At 46.9% G+C, this 20,155-nt stretch overlaps 1 protein-coding gene across 3 annotated transcripts in view; it reads right to left on the bottom strand.

Moving 5' to 3' along the window:
* Nucleotides 1–5,250: 5,250 nt before the first annotated feature.
* INO80 (INO80 complex ATPase subunit) overlaps nt 5,251–20,155 on the bottom strand; it is a 132,650-nt gene continuing 117,745 nt past the window's right edge. The window contains exons 30-36 of one of the 3 annotated variants that reach the window (XM_082618417.1): nt 16,269–16,427; nt 15,527–15,629; nt 14,628–14,716; nt 12,347–12,502; nt 11,884–12,043; nt 10,580–10,795; nt 5,251–8,141 (exon numbers count right to left, since the gene is read on the bottom strand). In XM_082618417.1, coding sequence (XP_082474543.1) covers nt 7,924–8,141; nt 10,580–10,795; nt 11,884–12,043; nt 12,347–12,502; nt 14,628–14,716; nt 15,527–15,629; nt 16,269–16,427 — 1,101 coding nt within the window. In that variant the 3' untranslated portion in view covers nt 5,251–7,923. Of the gene's footprint in view, nt 9,369–10,579; nt 10,796–11,883; nt 12,044–12,346; nt 12,503–14,627; nt 14,717–15,526; nt 15,630–16,268; nt 16,428–20,155 lie in introns of all 3 variants that reach the window. The other 2 variants (XM_082618418.1, XM_082618419.1) reach the window with 2 other exon arrangements.

Below are 20,155 nucleotides of genomic sequence, written 5' to 3'. Positions count from 1 at the left end.
TCCCACCATGCCAGTCTTTGGGGGTTTACTAGCGATGAAGCCTGGGCCATAGTGGGACAGTGTCTTGTTTAGATCATTCTCCTTGGGGTCAACAATGGGGTCTGGATGCTGGATGAGGGCCACCAAGGGCAAATTGTCACTGGAGGTAGAGGAACAGCCCCAGGACCACCTCTTCCAAGGCACAGAGGGGGTCCCCCAGACTGGAACAGTGTTCCATGCCATCTGTGCAAAGGAGGCCTACAAAGTGAGGAGTCCGGAAGCTTAAACTACAGTGTTTCATAGTAAATCAGCCTTTGATTCTACCAGGAGTTGGTGCTAACGCCTGTTTTTGTATATCTTCCCCAACTCTGGCAATTTTTTTTGTTTTTTTTTTAATTAATTAATTATTTGGCTGTGATGGGTCTTAGTTGCGGTATGCAGGATCTTTCGTTGTGGCGCATGGGCCTCTCTCTAGCTGTGGTGTGCAGGCTCCAGAGCACGCGGGCTCAGTAGTTGCAGCACGCGGGTTGCCCCATGGCATGTGGGATCTTAGTTCCCCCACCAGGGATCGAACCTGCATCCCCTGCATTGGAAGGTGGATTCTTAACAACTGGACCACCAGGGAAGTCCCTGGCAATTGTTATTTAAAAGCAAACCTCAGCCAATCTGATAGGAAAAGCTTGGAATCTCATTGTTTTAGCTCTCATTTCTTTGATTATTAATGAGGGTAAACATTTCCCCATATGATTATTACCCATTTGCGTTCGTGTGCATTTTCTATGCATGTACAGTGCCTAGCATACAGAAAGTGTTTATAAATAGACCTCAAATAAGTGGTTTTCCCCATTTTCCTTTGGGGCATTGTGTCCAAGACTAAGAGCTGTCCATTCAAAATCTGTTCTCTTCTTCCTTAATTGTATGGCAGCCTCCTTTGCAGTTGGATGGGTCTTTGCATCTAGAGCTCTCTCTGATACAATGTGAGCCAAAGTACTGTGAGCCATTTAAGGATCTAACTTTTCTTTTTTTTTTTTTTTTGCGGTATGCGGGGCCTCTCACTGCTGTGGCCTCTCCCGTTGCGGAGCACAGGCTCCGGACGCGCAGGCTCAGCGGCCATGGTTCACGGGCCCAGCCGCTCCATGGCATGTGGGATCTTCCCGGTCCGGGACACGAACCTGCATCCCCTGCATCGGCAGGAGGACTCTCAACCACTGCGCCACCAGGGAAGCCCTAAGGATCTAACTTTTAAGACAGCACGGGCACCTCCTCTCCAGACTTTCCCCTTCCTATCAGATGTTTCTGCAAACCAGCACTAACCATGCAGATGAGAACAAAGCATGGAGATGGCAGAGAAACAGGATGAAAATAAACTGGGACCTTAAATGATTGTGTAGAACAAATTCAAATTCTTAAGGGAGACATATGTGGATTTACATCTGCTTTGAGCAGTTGCATTTTGGAGTCTCTCTTACAGAGTGTATGCTGCCCTAACCAATGTAAGCAGTGACATTATTTGATCAGAGGATTTATCGCCCAACCCATGGAGATCTGTAATTGGACAGTCCCTAGGGACGACCAGCCTGTCACCATAAAGGTGAAGCACGGGGAAGTGGATGGAGATCAGGAGATCAGGTTCAGTGACACTGGCCTTTGAGATCACACAGTTCGTTTTCCTTGCTCTCACTGAACCCTGATGATGGACTACATTTGCTTACATTGCCTTCAGATTGCCTCCAGCTCTTCCTTGGCAGAACTGTTCCTAGGTATTTAAGTTAATCAACACTTTTTTTGGTTTTAAAAAAGAGAGAGAGTTAAATAAAATCCATAAGCTTTAGAGAACTGGTTCAAACCAGAACACGCCTATCTAGAACACTGGGCTTATCCAGAACTCAGGTACTGGAGCCCAGCAGAGGCCAGAGGCACGCACTGAAGCTCAATCACTTTATTCCTAGGAGACCCCGCAGTTCCTCCTTCGGAGTACTTTTCTCTGGTTCAGAAGTTCTGAATCAGGATAAATGATTTTCAAGCCCCCAAGAATTTGGAAAAGGTAAGTTAGAAGAGGGAGGTAAGTTAGATATCAGCACAAAAACACTAAGGGGACACAGGTCCTATTCAAAGCAGACTTGAGATGCATACCAGTGTAGCTGCCCGTGTGGTTTAGCATCGGGCACTCGGTAGTCACAGTGCAGGGGCCTGAGCACCAGATGCTCATGTGACCCAGGTTCTCAGGAAAGGTTAAGATATGTTCAGTAGGGTTTAAGCTGTGATATTCATAAAATCTCTTAAAAAAGAGTCCTAACCAAGATAAATTCCGGTGTTTCAAAGGGTTAAATATCAGCTCTCTGAAAGACTTAAGCTATTCAGAAAGATTCTGCATGATAGAGTTCATGCTGCCCTTTCCAAATCCACGGGACTGAGGACAAACTGAGACCACTGAAGCCGCGTGGCCCTTACAACTCACTGGATTCAACCCCTAACCCCTGACACACCCCACTGCCCTCCTCAGACATTCCCAGGCAAGTGACTTCAAGGGTGCAAGGCATGAAGCTGCCTGGGGTCTTCCAGGACACCTCACCTGGGAAATGTGAAGGGAGCCCCTTCCCTCTTCCCTGGTGGCAGGAACAGCTGCAGGTAGGCCTGATTCAGGGTGGGGCTTGGGGTTGTGTGGTGGTAATGGAGGGCATGAGACGTTCTGAGTGTCCTGGGCGTTCTCCCAGAGAGCGGCTCTCAGGACCGTCAGCTGGGTGGGGGGAGCTTAGAAAACTCCCCACTGTCTCCTGCAACTGTGACCCTCTGTGCCCCTGCTTCCTTTTCCCTTCAGAGGCTGTGCAGCCCAATCCATAGTCCAGGTCAGACCCAGAGAGGTCACCCCAGCCCTTGGTCCAGGCATTCATTCTTGGGCTTTGGGTCCCAGGACCTCAAAATCCCAAAGGGCAGGAGAGGAGAGAGGCATGGGCCCTGCAGGGGTGACCACTAGAGCCCGTTCCCTGGCGTTTAGGAAGAAACTCTTACCTCTCTAAGAGAGAGCCTCTCACTCAGGAATCCTTGTTTCTCTTAACCAAGGTGCCAGGAACTGTAGACCAGGGACTCTGAGAACTGTGAAAAAGATCTTGAGCTTTGTAACTCCCTATGTCCAGTTCTGCTTTTACGTGGTGTCTTTGTTTCGATGAGCAAGAAAACCCTTAATATAAAAAAAAAAAAGCAAGATGCTCATTTTTGGCAGCAGTTAGGAGAGGACCAGGAGTACATCCCCCAGCAGCTTGCCATAAACAGGGGTAACTGGAATGAGAGTGGATGGTGGCTGTTTTAAAAAGGAAGGGGAAGCCAGCTGAGTCTCAGGACCTGAAGCAAGGAAGAAATGGGAGCACAGGAAGAGTTCAGGGGCCTGGTGACAAGGGAGGTGCCCAGCTTCCTCAGGGACCCAGGAAGTGGGCCTCAGGCTTGTCCTCCCTCCTCTTTCCCTTTTCTTCTACCTCCCCCTACACCCAGCCCTGGGGACTGTCACCAGGGATTGGCATCTCCGTAGTCCAGCCATGGCACTGTTTGCCCCAGACACTTCCAGGATGACAAAAGGGGTTGTTTCCATGAGGGCTGACATAGCTCAAGCTCCTGCCACCCCAGAGTCCTTAGAAGCCTCCATGCAGGGGCCTCCCTTCCAGGCAGATGCCTTTCTTAGCAGCACCATTTGCTACCACAGAGTAAGTAGCTGGGCACACACAGTTTTAAGACAGCCAGAGGCCCTGCTTTCTCTAGAACAGAGCCTGCCCTCCCTATGCCCTCCACATCCAAGTGGTTTGAAGGCACCATGAAGATGGCTGATTTGGGCAGCCAGCAGTGGCCATGGCTGCCTCCCAAACTGCACGGCTTCCCAAACTCTGGCAGTCTCAGAGAAGCATGGGAGACCTGCCAAACTTCACCATGCCCATGTAAAGGGCTTAGGAATTAGTTCAGAAGGCTGACTGGCCCTGAGGAGTCTGGTAGTCACAAGAAGGAGACACATGCGGCAGAGAAAATAGTGAGTCCGGGGATCGTAGACCCTCCAGCAATTAAAGAGGCTACAACTTGGTGGAGGCTACACAGGACAGAGGGGCAGCAGCAGATCAGAGATCTTCTCTCATACCTAACATGTTAACAGAGGTCTACCCGGGGGAAAAAGGCGATGGAGAAAATCATGAGTTGATAGGTTTAAAATGAGAAAAGTGAGAAAACATGTATGGGACCTAGTTTTCCTGGAAATGTTAGTTTTTCATTTTCTTTCATCAGGTGGATTGAGTAACCTAAAAAATCAAGTTGTATTTCCTGCACAGGGCTTCCTGGCTGGAGTGGGGGCATACAAGCAGAGATCAGAGTTTATTCTGACTGACATGGCTGGAGGGTGCCCAAGGCCTTGTTATGCCGGGTGTGGTCCAAGGCGAAGCAGCCATCACCTGAGGTGTGTTGGAGATTCAGTTTCAGGTCTCACCCTAGACCTTCTGAAATTCAACCTGCATTTTAAGAAGATCCGAGGTGATTCATGTCTATACTAAAGTTTGATAAGCATTACTTAAAGGGATGATTCAGAAGTTTCAAAAAAAAAATTTAACTTAAACTTAGTTTAACTCCACACAAAATCTTTAGCTGGCAGTAAAAGCAGAGCTGCTCTGTTTAATTTGGGTGGCCCATATCCCTTTTTGTTTATCACTCACAACAGCCCTTGAGGCACATCTGGGGATCTCTGAAACTCCACGTCCAGGGAGTCTCCAGAGACTCCTGAGTGCTTCAACAAAGCCCTAGGCATGGAAACTCTGATAGTAAGCCCAGTGCAGACTCCACATTTCCAGGGCTGCTCATGGGGCAGCCCACAATCTTAAATCTACTTACCTAGGGCCCCAGAGCTGGCTCACGTGGCAAGGGAAACCTGGTCGAAAAGACGGCCTCACTGTGATCCAGTGAGATCTGCACTGGAGGACTGGACCTCCAGGTTCCCTGAGGGATGCTCCTTTTAGCAGGCAGGAGCCCTCCCCAGTCTTTTTCTATGTTAAGGGACTGGCTCTTTGGGTTCATAGGTGAGAGCTGTCCATCTCCCACATGAGAGCCGCAGTCTTCAGAGAGTGCACAGACTAGCATGAGTCATAACTTGGGGACAGGACTCCAGCTGATAATGAGTTTGAAGCCTTCGCTTTTAAGATTCAAGCCCCATCTGTGAACCCTCAGGTAAGGGAGGGACAGGTGAGGAGGAACATTAAGGCTGCGAGCACCCCTCAATATGAAATGTTAGCTGTGTTTCTTCAGGGACTGGATTGAAAATGGGTAAAAGCGGGGTATGGCACCATGTCTGGGGACACAGAAGACGGGAGAGCTCTGACCCAAGACTTACATGCTTTTCAGGATACTAGCCTATCCACATCTGGGTGAAGCTATGTGAGGATCTGAGTTGTCAGGTCCCTAGAGAGGCAACCACTGCTGACCTTGACAAGGTTCTAAAGTCCTGTCACTGGGTAATGAGAACTGGAGAGGATCCATCCTAGAGGGCTTGTGGACCAGGAGCCACAGTGGTGACGACAATAGGGCATGGCTAATTGGGAAACTGACACTGGCTTGCTGTGTGTGAGGCCTTGGTCAAGTTTACCAGCAAGAAAAACAAGACCCAGCATATATGGCAGTGCTACTTAAGATCAACAAAATGAAGACAAGGCTCATCACCCTTGTGACGGGGGGAGCAGCAGCTTCCCAGGAGGCAGCCCACCCCAGTCAAGGGTGTGCAGGGTGAGCCAAGGCTTGGGAGGCCACACAGCCAGCACGTTCGGAACAGCATGAGCCCTGCTCAAAGGTGACGCAAGAGCATATATGAGTGTTTTATTTAACTCAATCAGAGAAACACTGCCCGTGCAGGCTGGGAACGCATTCTTTTTCCAACCGATCAGAGCGCTAAGTTTTCAAAGGCTGGATGTCTTTGGAATCCCTAGTAACATATTTCACTGTTTTCCTTCATGATTCTTACAAGTACAGCTAACTTTGGTAACACTGAGTTCGTTTCACAGTTCCTTAGTATTTCTGCTGGCTTAACTGATTGACAGTGGGTACTGGAACTGCAAACGGGGTAGGTTTCTGGGGTTTATATGCACACATTTGTACACACATCACAGTTTTAGAAACTGGGACAATAAAGTTTCTATTAATTGGGGATTTTATATATTATACACTGCCAGGATAATCTCTCACTTGTGGTTTTTGGGGAAAGAATCCGTCAGTGTTAAGACGACCACTATGTAACTGCCTGATGGTGGGCCAGGTCAAGCTGCCTACGCCTAAGTCCTGGAGGCAAGGTCTGGAGTCATAAGGAGCCCACGCCCTGAGGACCTAGGCCCTGGCCCGACAGGCACTTGGTCAAGCCTCCTCTCTGACGGCTGGAGGCGAACTCCTATGCCCAATTAACGCCCACAGGGCACTCCTCGTCACACTGACCACGTGTCCTGACCACAAGAACGATGACGATGTTGGGGCTCTGCTTCCCCTTCATCCTGCCACACTCCCCCAAGAGCCCTACAATGCCCCCAAGGAGAGGCGGCTGCAAAGACCACAGACACCTCAATTTACATAAAATTATCTCACTCCATTTTATTTAAGATTTTTTTTCTCCAGTTAGTAAAAGAAAGATGTGTCTCTCTTTATACATATGTACAAGTTCAGTTATAAAAATAGACAGCACATTCAAAGAGAAAAAAGGCTTGGCATTTTTCTGATTCCCTCTAAGTAGCATCTGTACACAGGAGTCTGGGTTTGGGCAGGGGAATCTTAATGATTTAAATTAAATGATTCCCCTACCACTCCTACTCCCCCAAAAAAGTTTTAAAAATCAATCTATCTAAACTCAATTCCGCGATTTTCAGGTGTGCAAATTAGAGGCTGGCCCGCCCAGAAGCACCTGCTCCACCAGGGACATCAGGCTGGGGGCAAGCAGAAACACCACCCATGCCAACACCACCCCTTTGCCTCTCTTAGAGGGAAGCAAGCTCAGGCTGGTGGGGCCGGGCTGGGAGGGTGGGTGCTGAGCCTGCCCTCCCTCCATCCTCTCCAGCTCACTCCGCCATCCCTTCCTTTCTCAGTGCAATACAGACAGTGCATACAGCCAAGCAGGGGGCTGAAGGGCAAGGGTGAGGAGGCTGTGCATTCAGGAAGGGCAAGGGGAGCCTGCAAGAGGGGCAGTGAGGATGTCCTGCTGGTTGAGGTGGCTCCTGGTCTGTTTACTGGCTTCTGGGAGTCCCGGGGTGGGAGCTGCTGCTACTGTTGCTGGTGGGACCTGAAGGTTCTCTGGTGCGAACCATGCAGGACAGGGGAGGAAATGCTGGGAAAACAACTGCCTCCAGGCATGCTTCCTCTAGCCCTCTGTCATCCTCACAGACCACTACCTTCTTCTGCATTTGCTGCTCTCCTCAACCGTGACACTCTGGCAAATGGGGTTTGGAAACTTGGGGAGTTGCCCACGACTGAGGACGTCACATAATGATTTCCTCCCTTCCTAGCCCCACAGGAAATCACAGCCCTAAGAGAAGTCTCCACTGTGGAAGGCTCTTCACAGCACTTGCAGAGCCTTTGCAAGGGACATGGCCAGAGCCGAAGAGTGGAATGGGGATGGAGACTGTGTGCCTGAGCATCTAAACAGGGTCTCTGTCAGGCCCTTCCCCAGTATGAGGTTTAAGACTTGCCTATAAATTCCTTTGAGATGCTGTGGGCCTGATCCCTGTCCTCGGGCCTTCTTCCTACAGGCAACCCCAGAGCATTCCTCTTGAGACACAGGTGATCAAAGTGCTCACGCCAACCACCTGCCTGTCTTCCCTTGCTGCAGCTGGTCATCGCTGCCCTCTGGCTTGGGATGAAAGATGCTGCACTGGGCAAGCCATCCAAGACCATCTGCAGGCCAGGACTCTAGCCCCCGGTTTGGTTGAAGGAAGCTGGAGGGCCAGGTGGTTACCGTCCTCCAGAGGGGTTGGTGCCTTTGCCCTGTTTCCGGACCAGGGAGTCTGGGGCTAGGCTGCTGGTCAAGTGGAGGCTCTTGGGAGTCCCAGGAACACTATTTCCTTTGCTCAAAGGGGAGCTCAAGGGAGAAGAGGCGCTTGAAGGTCCAAAGTCAGCAAGGCCAGCAGGCCGAACAAGGGATGTCTGCAGAGGACTGCTGGCGGAGATTCCTGTGGGGAGGGAAAGAGAGGCAAGACAAGCATAAGCACCAGTCCTGTCTGAGTGCCTCAGTGCCTGACTTCGATTGCTGGAGTCTGGTCTGGAGATGAGGTCGTCGGGAACCCCCTCCCTGCCACTCTTCTTAGCATATTTGCTTGCTCTTCCTGTCAACTGTTTTTTCAGTAAGAGAAAAATGATACCTACCCGGCTCTCTCCACATTACCGCATCAACAAGGAGTAAGATGTCACCTTGGCACTCAAGGGCAGAGCACACATTATATAACATGGGAAAGCCAAGGCTGCAGGATGAGCCGTAACCTACAGGCACTAATGTATTTTCTTACACATTCCTTCTTCCTTTTTAGGACACCACTTGTGATTAGTTGCTTCCCTCTTTATTTTTTTAAAAAATTATTTATTTATTTTTAAATTTTTGGCTGCATTGGGTCTTCGTTGCTATGTGCCAGCTTTCTCTAGTTGCGGCGAGCGGGGGCTACTCTTTCTTGCGGTGCGTGGGCTTCTCACTGCGGTGGCTTCTCTTGTTGCGGAGCACGGGCTCTAGCCGCGAGGGCTTCAGTAGTTGTGGCACGTGGGCTAGGTAGTTGTGGCTCGCAGGCTCTAGAGCACAGGCTCGGTAGCTGTGGCTCACGGGCTTAGTTGCTCCGCGGCACGTGGGATCTTCCCGGACCAGGGCTCGAACCCATGTCCCCTGCATTGGCAGGCGGATTCTTAACCACTGCGCCACCAGGGAAGTCCCAGCTGCTTCCTTCTTAATTTCAGAAGATGTCCTCTACTCCCCAGTCTGGCCAGAGGACACAAGGCTGCCCACTCTATCCTGTGTCTACACTCATGCAGTTCTCCTTGTGTTGGAGGCAGCTACCCCTGCTCTCCGAGCCCTGCCACTTTAAGGACCCGGTTCAAATCTCCCATCTCCAGCGATGGCTTCCTGGGCAACAACTCTTTTGAACATTCCTAAGAATCAATTCTAAGTGCTCAGCAGGCAGACTCGTGTCTCCTCTCATCCACAGTGGAGCTGTGGGTAATGTCCAGATCAGTCCTTTCCCTTGTTTTCCGTTCCCAGTCACCAAGCACTGTCAATTATTCTTGTGACACTCTACCCGCTGTTGCCTCCGGGAGAAAGCATGATGAGTGTCATGCTTTGCCCCATCCGTGGGTGAAATCCTGCCATGGCAGCCTTGACCACTGCCATGATTGTTATTTTCCAAGGGTGTGATGAGCTGGCAAGAGGTTAAGAAACACTGGGGTAAGTTATCATACTTTCTATTTGCTGAATGAACAGATAAATGAAGGCCGCTATCCTTGCAGGAGGAGAAAGGGGAGGTAGCCTAACGCTTACTGAGAACTTTCTATCCAACGATGCCCGTACTTGCTGCAGCAACCCTAAATCCTAAGCCTGCGTTTCCAATGGGGAGAGAGGTCTGTGCATGGTGAGGGTGCCCTTCTCACTGCTCTCAGATGTCCTACATTCCACCCCTACCCTTATCCTCCACAGCTCATGGTCACAATAGCTAGCTACTTCTCTTCTCAAACTTCCCAGAGGCCCTGGTCACACACCGGGTAAGCTCCCGCCCAGCAGGTCTTTCTAACCCTGACTCCCGCAGCCTGACTGACCTGCTCGGTGACCCCCAACGTGCCTTGGTCACTGTTAACTCTCTGTCGCCAGTTTAAATCCTTCACCATCCTTCTCTTTCCTTCTGAATTAGCCTGGCAACTTTGTCATCAAATCCACGGTTCCTCCTTCTTCTGATCTACAACCAGAATTAAGGCCTTCCCTCTTCCTTCATTCAGTACACGCATACTGCCTTGTACTGCTGTTAAACAAATTCTATGCCCAGCTTCCCCTTCTCATTTTCATTATACACTCAGGTGCGGGGTCCATGTGTTATACTCCTATGCACACAGCAGGTGTTGTTTTTTTGGTTTTGTTTTGGTTTTTTTGGGTGCCACGCGGCTTGTGGGATCTTAGTTCCCCGACTAGGGATTGAACCTGGGCCCTTGGCAGTGAGAGCACAGAGTCCTAACCACTGGACCACCAGGGAATTCCCTACAGCAGGTGTTTAACCCTAAGGTGATGGAGCACAAGGCTGGGTAAAAGTTAACTATGCTAGCCTTGACTACTGAAATGTAATTATTAAAATGTGGGTCCGCGGGGGGGGGGGGAATCAGTTCTCAAAGCAGGAGAAATTCTGTTTAAAATTCAGCTTTCTCTGTTTTCAGTTACTTCCACTTTGAAGGCAGTACTGTGCCAAGTCACAAGGGTAAGGAGAGAGTCAGGGCCACTCAATGCTGAGGCAGAATCCAACATGGGCTTGGGAAGGAGCTTTGGGCCTGGGGGTGTCCTACTTGTTCTACCTGGCAGAATGCTCAGTAGACCCTCCAGACTGTCCCCGACCAGAATGGAGCCCGTAGTCCCCTGGGGCCTCCGCACCTTTAGACACGTTGTACCCGTATGCAGCATAGGCAGCTGCAGAGGCCGCGGCAGCCCCTGCTTTGGCTCCTGCCATTGCAGCAGCACTGCCTGCGGTGGACTTCCGGCTCCGGCCCTTCCCTGCTCCTTTGGCTGTGCTTCCTGAACCTTTGGGGCGGCCTCGGCTTCGGGCTGAATGACCACGTCCTGCGGCTGGCATTTCCTGAATGGAAATTCCTATGGAAACAAATGGGCCAAGAGGGAAAAAAGTTTATTTCTTCATATGTTAACAGAATCTTCTCCTGGACAGGGAAGGTGGCTTTCAGGGTGTTTGTTTCAGGACTCCCAGGGAGGTCTACGCCTCACTTTAATGGCTGGGACACAGCGTCACACAGCGTTAGTAAGAACTGTAAATAGCTACAACAGCCTGACACCTCAAGCTGCTTTTCATTCTCTAAGAGTGGTGCCATTACTCCTGAATTTCTTCTTTCAACTAGATCATTACTAAATGAACTCGAGACGTGCACCTGTGATTCACCTGCACAATCCAATGTTTTCCTGCCTTGGAGAATCAACTTTTACTCCCAAGGTTTTTTGTTTGTTTGTTTGTTTGCTTTAATTAATTAATTAATTTATGTTTTATTTTTGGCTGTGTTGGGTCTTCGTTGCTGCGCGCAGGCTTTCTCTAGTTGCAGCGAGCGGGGACTACTCTTCGTTGTGGTGCGCGGGCTACTCAGTATGGTGGCTTCTCTCGTTGCGGAGCACAGGCTCTAGGCCATGCAGGCTTCAGTAGTTGCTGCACACCGGCTCAGTAGTTGTGGCTTGCGGGCTCCAGAACGCAGGCTCGGTAGTTGCGGTGCATGGGCTTAGTTGCTCCGTGGCATACAGGATCTTCCCAGACCAGGGCTCGAACCCGTGTCCCTGCACTGGCAGGCGGATTCTTAACCACTGCGCCACCAGGGAAGTCCCTACTCCCAGGTTTTAAACTTAGAAGTCCTCAAGAAATAGCAGCAACACTGGGCCCCACAGTACCAAGTGAGGAAAGGCCTGGAAAAGCTAACTATAATTAAAAACTGGCAAAAATAAGGGTGAAATATGAAAGACAGGAATGGCTAGAGAACAAAGAAGTTTGAAATCTTTATGAAGCTCCTATTTTGCACTCCCTAAACCTTCTCACTCCCCGTCACTTGAATCGGCTAATGGAAGGTGAGGCTGCAAAGTCTTCGTGCTCTACCCCACTCTTCTTTAAAGAAAGCAGAAAACGGCATCAGCCTAGAAGGAATCAGGACCTCACCCAAGCTGTACAGGACAGCAGCAGCACCTACCGTTCACAGTGTCTGACACGGAGCCCGTTATGGAAGCAGGAGAGTTGGTGGCTCGAGACTGAGGGGCTGAGGAGGCTGGGTCATCCACAATGACCAGCATGTCACTGCTGCTCTCATCGGGAGGAATAGAGCCGGTGTGCAGCTCACTGCTGATGGAGATCTAGAGGCAAAAGGGTCATGATCACCCCCACTCCTAGCGCCCGCAGCCCATGGTCCTCGTGCCTACATCAGGATGTGCTTCTCAGGTCTCACCACCATTTGCCTCTCCTGCCTGGCTTCACTCCTGAGAGTTAGACCCCCTGCTTTGGCTCCAAAGAAGGCAGCCTGTCCTCACTTGCTTTTCTTCCCATGGATTCCATATTAACCCCTTCTACAAGGCAGGAGAACTCCTGGAAAAGCAAAGGCTACCAGGTCAGGACACAGTCCCCACTGCTGTGATGAAGGCATCTAAAAGGAGCCTCACCTCACTGAAAGGGCTGGGCATGGCTGAGTCCACACTAATGAAGGAGTCATCCCCGTCTGCAGAGAGGTTGGAGTTATCAGCCGAAGGAACAAATGGGATCACTAGGTTCACACCCTCCTTTCTCCTTTTCCCATCCAATTCATCTTCCTTTTTCTTCTGGGAACACACAAATCAAGAAATATGGAAAAAGGATGAGGACAGGCACCAAGAGAAAAGTGGGGTTGGAGAAGAAAGTGATGACAGAAATTTGACTCTTTGTAAACTTCTAAGTTTCATTTTATTCAATTAGCATATTATTAAAGGAAGAAAAAATCCTAAGGAAGGAGGAAAGGGATGGCTTAGTAAGAGTTTATGCATATTCTGGCACAATAATACAGAGTTGAAAGGCCAGTCACACTGAACTGGAGCTGTGCCAAACCTAATCCTCACAGGGCGGGGTGCATGGTCAGCTTCCAGCATGGCCAAGCTGCAGCACTTCTCAGGGGCTGAACTGATGCAGCCCCACAAGAGGGAGGGCCCATGCTCTTAGTATATTTTCCGCACATCTGTTTTCACTCTGCCTTCTTTTTAAATATGTATAAGGGGAATGAAGGTTCTTATTACACACAAGGAATACTGAGGTGGCTTTTCATTATTTCCTCAACTTATGCTTAAGGATTGAGCGACTAAGCTACACTAAACAGTTCTAGAGCCAAGTTCAGTAGGGCTTTGTCACAGATGAGAGATGTAGAAGCACAGAAAGTGCTTAGAAAATTCTGGGGATCACACCCATCCACGGCACCTAACGGCATTTGTATCTAGACCTATATTAGGGTTAATACGGTATGTCTTTGTGTAGTTTATATTATTCACTGGGTATTTATGTGAAACTTCTTATTCAGAGTAGGGATGGCACCTGATGCAAACTCAGTAAACCCTACAATGTCCTGTTGAAGAAAACCACCCTTTCTTCTTTGATATTGTTTCTGAATAGTAGTAAGCAATGGGTTAGAGATTTGAAAGTGGAGTCATAAAAGAGAACCTGAGAACATGGGTAGAAATAGCAGCCCAGACTAGGAAGAACGTGAGCCTTCATTCCTAAGATTTTTTTTCAACTTTGTAAATATAGTGAGTACCAAGGACATCCTTCAGGCTAGAAATAGTTCTGCTTAGCAGAAGGTACAATTGAGGGTGTGGACTGAGCTGGTGTGGCTATCAGAAGATGAACATATAATATAGACAGGCTCCTAGGCTGCTGACCATCAGGGCCATACAGCCAAAGGGACACAAGGCCCTATACAAGCTTGCGTAAGAGGAAGAAGTGGACCTCCACTTAAAACACAACCAGCTTTAACATGTGACAACATGCTTCAGACAAACCAAACAGTCCAAGGAAATGATACATGGACAAATGTCTGACTTGAGGGCCCAGAGCTATGGCAATGTCTGAAGTTCAGCACAACCCAAAGGTAAGCCAAACCCACCAGAAGAAATTAGGAGTCACTTTCTGAAGGTAATAAAATGGTTTCAAACCAACAGCCTTTATTTATTTATTTATTTATAGATTAATTAATTAATTATTTATTTGTTCAAACCAACAGTCTTTAGGCATGGTTAAGTCTGGGAACCTAGTCAGAACTAATGGGCTGACTCCTGAAACAAGAGTAAGCCCTGGAGACCTCATTTCTGATTTACATATCAGTAAAGATCAGGGGTAAGGATTACTGATATACTTTGGTAGAAATAGCAAGACAGGGAGAAATGTAGGGGAACTACATCTCACTTTGCAGCTAGCCTGGTGGGCTCAAGTAGGAAATGTCAGAAGGGAGATAAAAACAACTCAAATCCTTGGCATGACTTGGAGAAAAAGATGAACAGACTGGCCAACGATTTATTTTTCCAGCAGTAGATGACACTGAATGGTGCACTAGCAGAACGATGGCAGAAGGACTGGATCTAATGACCTCCTAGGTCCTTTCTAAGATTCTATGGAATCTAATAATGTAACATCCATCTTACATTGATTAGACTTAATGCTTGTTAACAGTCCCAACAAATGGTTTCCATAATTACATGTAACCACAGACACGTGTAATTATGTCTGTGTGGGGAGTACAGTTCTACCAAGGCTGCATTTCTCCTGCTTGATTCTCTATCAGGACAGAACTGCTGTATAGCACACGTAGATGGAGCTGGACACCAACCAGTAACCAAGACGACAAGCCTGTACCCTGAAGCCTCTTCTGTAAGGACCACTCCGCACCCTCATCAGTCCCTGTCCACCACCCCAAACTTGACATACCTTCTCTGCGTATTTTTCCCGCTTGCGCTTGCGCTCTTTAACTCGGTTGGTTTCCTCCTGCTGCCGTTTCTCTTCCTGTCGGAGTCTCACTGTCAAGAAAATTTTAAAAACATCTGATGAAGTACCTGTGGCAATCCTAATCCTCATTCTCTGAAATTAAGGTGGCCATATTCTTTTATATTTATGATTGAAGGTATGACTTCTATCCATCTAAGGCAGGTAACTGGTGGTTTTCTAACTTGGAGAACGAACAGAGTTCCTTGGATTCTTAACAGTTTGGGGGTTCAAACCACGATTCAGTGACACTGTCATGGGCCTTTCCTTGCCTTTTATTCTTTTTCCTTTTCTTTTCAGCCTTTTAATATCTCTGCATTGCACAGAGTCCTGAAAGATTTTTAGAAGGCGGTGGCAAATGTGAGCCCCATAAGAAAGGCACTTCATCACATTTTCTGATGTGATGCTGTCGAAGTCCTCAGAGGTTTACAAGGTAAGTCTGAAACTGAAACCCATTGTTCTCAAAAGCCAGAAGTACTGGGAGAAGCGTTTGTATGTTACATACAGCAGTGTGCTTTTCCAACTTTTCCATGAAAACATTTCTCTGGATAGAACAGAGTAAATTCATTACCGCTGAGGAGTCAAGGGATATAGCCTTCCTGGTACACATTTATTTGAAGTCATATTACTCTAACAATACACAGGAATTTTTCCTTCTGCTCCATAATACATCCTTCTTTGGGTTTTAATATAAAATATTAACCAAAAAAATGTTTCTCCCCAGATAGTCTTTGGCTTTGCCTCCCCGTCACAGTCAAGGGCGCCTTTCATTTCCAGAAGAGTGGGGCTAAAGAAACCTCTGTGTAAGGAGGAGAGAGCGTTAATAAGAGGTCTAGAGTACATACATTTTTTCTCCAATTCTTCATCGTCTAGAAGAAGGCTAACCACCTCTTTGGGTTTCAAGGTATCCGGTTTGAAGTTTCCACCAGAAATCACCATCCGCTGAATCTGAATATCAAAGCAGATCAAAAACCACCACCATCAGGCATCCATTCCCTTATGGCAAATATTCAGAAAGAAAGAACATCTTTCTTAATCTGTTGTTCTGGTGAGGCCCCTGGATTTCCTACTTCTTTTTCATTCGTGTGACTGGCTCATCCAGGTCATTTGTCCAACAGAAAGGACAATGAGAACTTCTTTGCTTGCAACTGTTAATTGATAGCTATAAGGTCCAATAATACTGAATCAAGAAGGAAAAGAACCCAAAATGATCATTTCTTTAGAAACCAGCAAATTTGTCACACAACTCAGAGGTCGGTCACACTGAGAGTACTAGGGTGAGAGCAAACGCCATTCCTTCTTCCCCTGAATGTGAAACCATGTCAAACAGGAAGGCCACGACTTGGGGTCCTCTTCACATGAACAACAGCTGAATGTAGGTTGGAGACACCATTCTGGTAGAAAAGGAGTAAGGAATGGCCAGGGCAGTAGACTGCTTTTGTACGGGACCTCATTTTATTTTCTATTCACGAGAAATTTTAGTGCTTTCATGACCAATGAAAGCCAAGAGAGTCTTAGTCTTAGTCCAGTCAATGTGGCTGGACTATTTTCTCTACCAGCACAATACTTCCTTTGCCTTCTGCTTACCTCACTCTTCTCCTTGGCTCGCTGCAGAATGCGTTCTTCAATGGTGCCCTTACAGATGAGTCGGTACACGGTAACCTGCTTTGTCTGCCCCAAGCGGTGGGCCCTGTCCATGGCCTGCTGATCCACAGTGGGGTTCCAATCGCTATCATAAAAAATCACCTGCATAGGCAAGACAAGAATACAGCAAAGATGAGGCACTCTCAGGGCAACACCAGGAATTCTGACAGCAACCCAGCCACTCATCTATTTCAATAGTCTGATGCCAGATTTTTTTCTACGATATAAAGATGAACAGGTATCTATCTACTCATAAAACCAAGCCATTCCCTCATCTGCCCTGGGCAAAAGAGACATACTCTGAGAGTTTTTCAGGGTTTTCATTTAAAAAGAGGGAGTGGCAACAATATTAATAGTTAACACTCAGGGCTTACTATTTGCCAGTCATTGTACTAGGTGCTTTATGTGTATTAACTCACTTAAATCCCACTACCACTATGATTTAGGTGCTATTTAAAAACCCCTTTTTATAGATGAGGAAACTGAGACACAGAGGAATAAGAGATTTTATCCAAGATCACACTGCCTAAATAAGCAGTGGACCTGGGATGTGAGGGATGTGAAAGCCTTCTCTTTAACCCTAGGCCTACCTTGTAAGAGAGAGACATGGCTTTCCTGGCATTCTCAGGTTCCCATTAACAGGGTCATTTCCTGTCTCTTGAATTCCAGGCAAGAAATATTTAAAGGGTTCTCTGGAAGATACTTCTAGTTTGCTAAACAGCAAACACAAACAACAACAAAATGTACTCCCCCCTCCCCTGCCCCACCAGTGATCCTAAAACCAACAGACTCCTGGGTCCTCAGCCCTGAGGCTACTATCAATACAGTAGACCTCCTAAAAGAAAGCCAGTTCAAAATGACCCTCATCTCTCATGCGTCCTCCTCTACATTCAACCAAGTCACCAAATCCAGCCAGTGCTTCTTCAGAAACAAACCTATCCTTTCTACAATCCACTGTCCTCCTTGACCAGGCCCTCACCACCTACATCTGGCTCATTAGTTTCTAGACCAGCAGGCTTCTGAGATCTGTCTCTTTCTTCTTCAGTCTACTTTGGATACCACTGGAGACCACTCCATCTCTCTGTCGATTATGCTGTTACACACCAAGTCCAAACTCCCCTCAATAATCAGGTCCTGCTATACTAAGACAACTTCATTTTTATTCTTTCCTAATATAAAAGCACCCCTTCCCTTTTGTCAGATAGGTCTCTACGGTATCCCTCACTTATATTACGTTTGTTTGTACTACTTCTTGCTTAAGCTGATTTTCTGACTAACAATCAATCCTTCAACTCTTCTCTGTTGGTTAAGGTTCAGTTTAAGCTTCACCACTTTCAGGAAGACCTCCCTGATTTCTCTTGCCTGTAACAACGTCTCCTTTTCCTATTCCTCATGAATTCCTATTAGAAGTAACACCGGCTGAAACCTTTTGAGCACTTAAAACAGATGTGCATACATATCTCACTAAATTTTCAAAAAAACCTTATATATTTCCTTCATCTTATAAATTAGGAAGAGACTGGCCTGAGTTCACAATCCTAATAGTCTCCTTCCACAACGTGCACTATTAGCAAAATGCTGCATCACCTATCCTGGTCTAAGTTCCCACTCAACTGCTACCTTCTAAAGGTGTCCAATTGTTTTGTGCGTATTACATATTTTAAAAATCTTCCTGTCTAGTCTTATTTGAGGACAGACACCATCCACCAGTACAAAGTAGAATTCTACAAATATTAGTCAATTGATACTAGAATCTCTAAGGTGTGATCAAAACTAGACAGAGCCTTAAAATGTAGGCTGCAGAGTGATTCATTTCTCTTGACACTGTTCCTCTAGATGCTTTTTCCCTTGCTTAACATCATTCCTAAGTAATTTATTTTCTTATTTAAAAATGGAAGCAATTCTTCCGCCATTTTCTTCAGAATTCACTTCAGGTAAAGATGGATAAAAGGCATCAGCATTTTCAATGCTCTTGCCTCCACTAATAAGGACCCCCACTGGCTCTTTCTTCTGGTGCTCCTTTTGTCTTGCTTTCATATGAGGTATAATCCCTCAGTTTTTATAGTGTAGGTTAGAATCCTTGAGGAAAAAATTACAAACTGCCTGCCAAAGAAAGAAAATCATTATGAAAGCTTATTGTTAATCCACAGTGTCCACAGATCTAGGATTTGGAAGTACACAATGTTTGTCACTTGTAGAGGAGTTTAGCCACAGGATATTCTGGAGCTTCAACAGGATATGCAAAATTTTAGAAAATTCAGTTCAAACTTTCAGGGAGGAGAAAGGAAGAGAAGACAGAGTTAATGAAAATGAGACCTCCGGACTTCCCTGGTGGCGCAGTGGATTCCGGGAAGATCCCACATGCCGTGGAGCAACTAAGCCCGTATGCCACACCTACTGAGCCTGCGCTCTAGAGCCTGCAAGCCACAACTACTGAGCCCACATGCCACAACTACTGAAGCCTGTGCACCTAGAGCCTGTGCTCTGCAACAAGAGAAGCCCCCTCTTGCCACAACTAGAGAAAGCCTTTGCGCAGCAACGAAGAACCAATGCAGCCAAAAATAAAATTAATCTTTAAAAAAAAAAGAAAATGAGACCTCTAATTGGACTGGGGGGAGGGTCATTATTTGCCCAACATACCTAACATGACTTACATATGTGGAAAATGAGAGTTGATGTCACACCCCAAAGATAGTACCTTAGTAGTCCAAGCCTAAGGCAATGGTTCAGCATGAATTCATAATGGGGAATCCTATATTATGAATCATTTCATAGGTGTTTCCTCCATATTTAAATTTTTTTCCTGGAAGTCTCAGTGGCAACCAAACCTGATTCAGCTTGGGTTCTTTTGAGATCATAAACAATAAGATTAAAGCCTAAGAGACAGGCTTTCAATTTAACTTTAAAGTCCCCCCTTCCCCCAATTTAGTGGCTATGTATCATTCAAATGGATTAAAAGAGGTGAGGAACTGGGGAGAAAGAGAGAATAAAATAAGATTCTACTTAACCCTATCCAATAAGTTATTGATGTTTAAAAAAAAAAAAAAAGAAAGATTCTACTTAGAAAAAGACCCAGGGAAAAAGAATATGAAATATGTGTAAGCTAGTGGGTTAAGACAAGAACAGAGAGAACTAAAAACCAAGTTCGATGTATGGTTATTATATAACTTGACAATAAAATGAACACTGAATCAACCATGACATGAACTCAGGGAGAGGGAGTCAGGGGAGACCACGTCCATTAGAATAGGACAGAGATGACATCTTTGTTTATGGAGCTCAGTGAGACATTCTAGAGAAAATAACAAAGAACTACAACAGCTGACTTAACTAGGAAAGATTAAAGCTAGTCAGTCCACAATGTGTGGCCCAACAATGACTAAGGGGAAATATATTACTTGTCAGCACCTTTATGAAGTTGTAAACACCAAGCTGGGCGGGCACTGGGAGGGGAAGCAAGGGAAGAAGGTGAGAGCTGAGATGGGGTGGAGGCGCCTGGCTATACAGGTCAATGAGAGGGAGTTTCAGGGGATGTGGGAGTGAAATGGAAAACAGGAAAATTTAGAGGAACAACTGGAAAAAGCTGACCAACACTTGGAGGGTGGAACTCACTCTTTTTCCCCCAAGAGAACGGGTGGAAGTTCAGTCCCTTGGGAGGGCTGAAAGCTGCCCCATGTTGTCTCACAGGACATAAGACTTCTCACACTGTTACTAAGGGACAAAAGCTCTTCAATCTCTACACATAAACATTTAAAACAGATCTGACACAAACAAAACCAACAGTGCAGTTTGTAGCAATTTCTCACTAAACAATGTCAAATGCAAAGAGA

Source organism: Mesoplodon mirus (assembly GCF_964341445.2).
Source record: "Mesoplodon mirus genome assembly, chromosome: 4".
Classification (NCBI taxonomy): domain Eukaryota; kingdom Metazoa; phylum Chordata; class Mammalia; order Artiodactyla; family Ziphiidae; genus Mesoplodon; species Mesoplodon mirus.
This window is presented reverse-complemented; position numbering and strand designations above follow the sequence as displayed.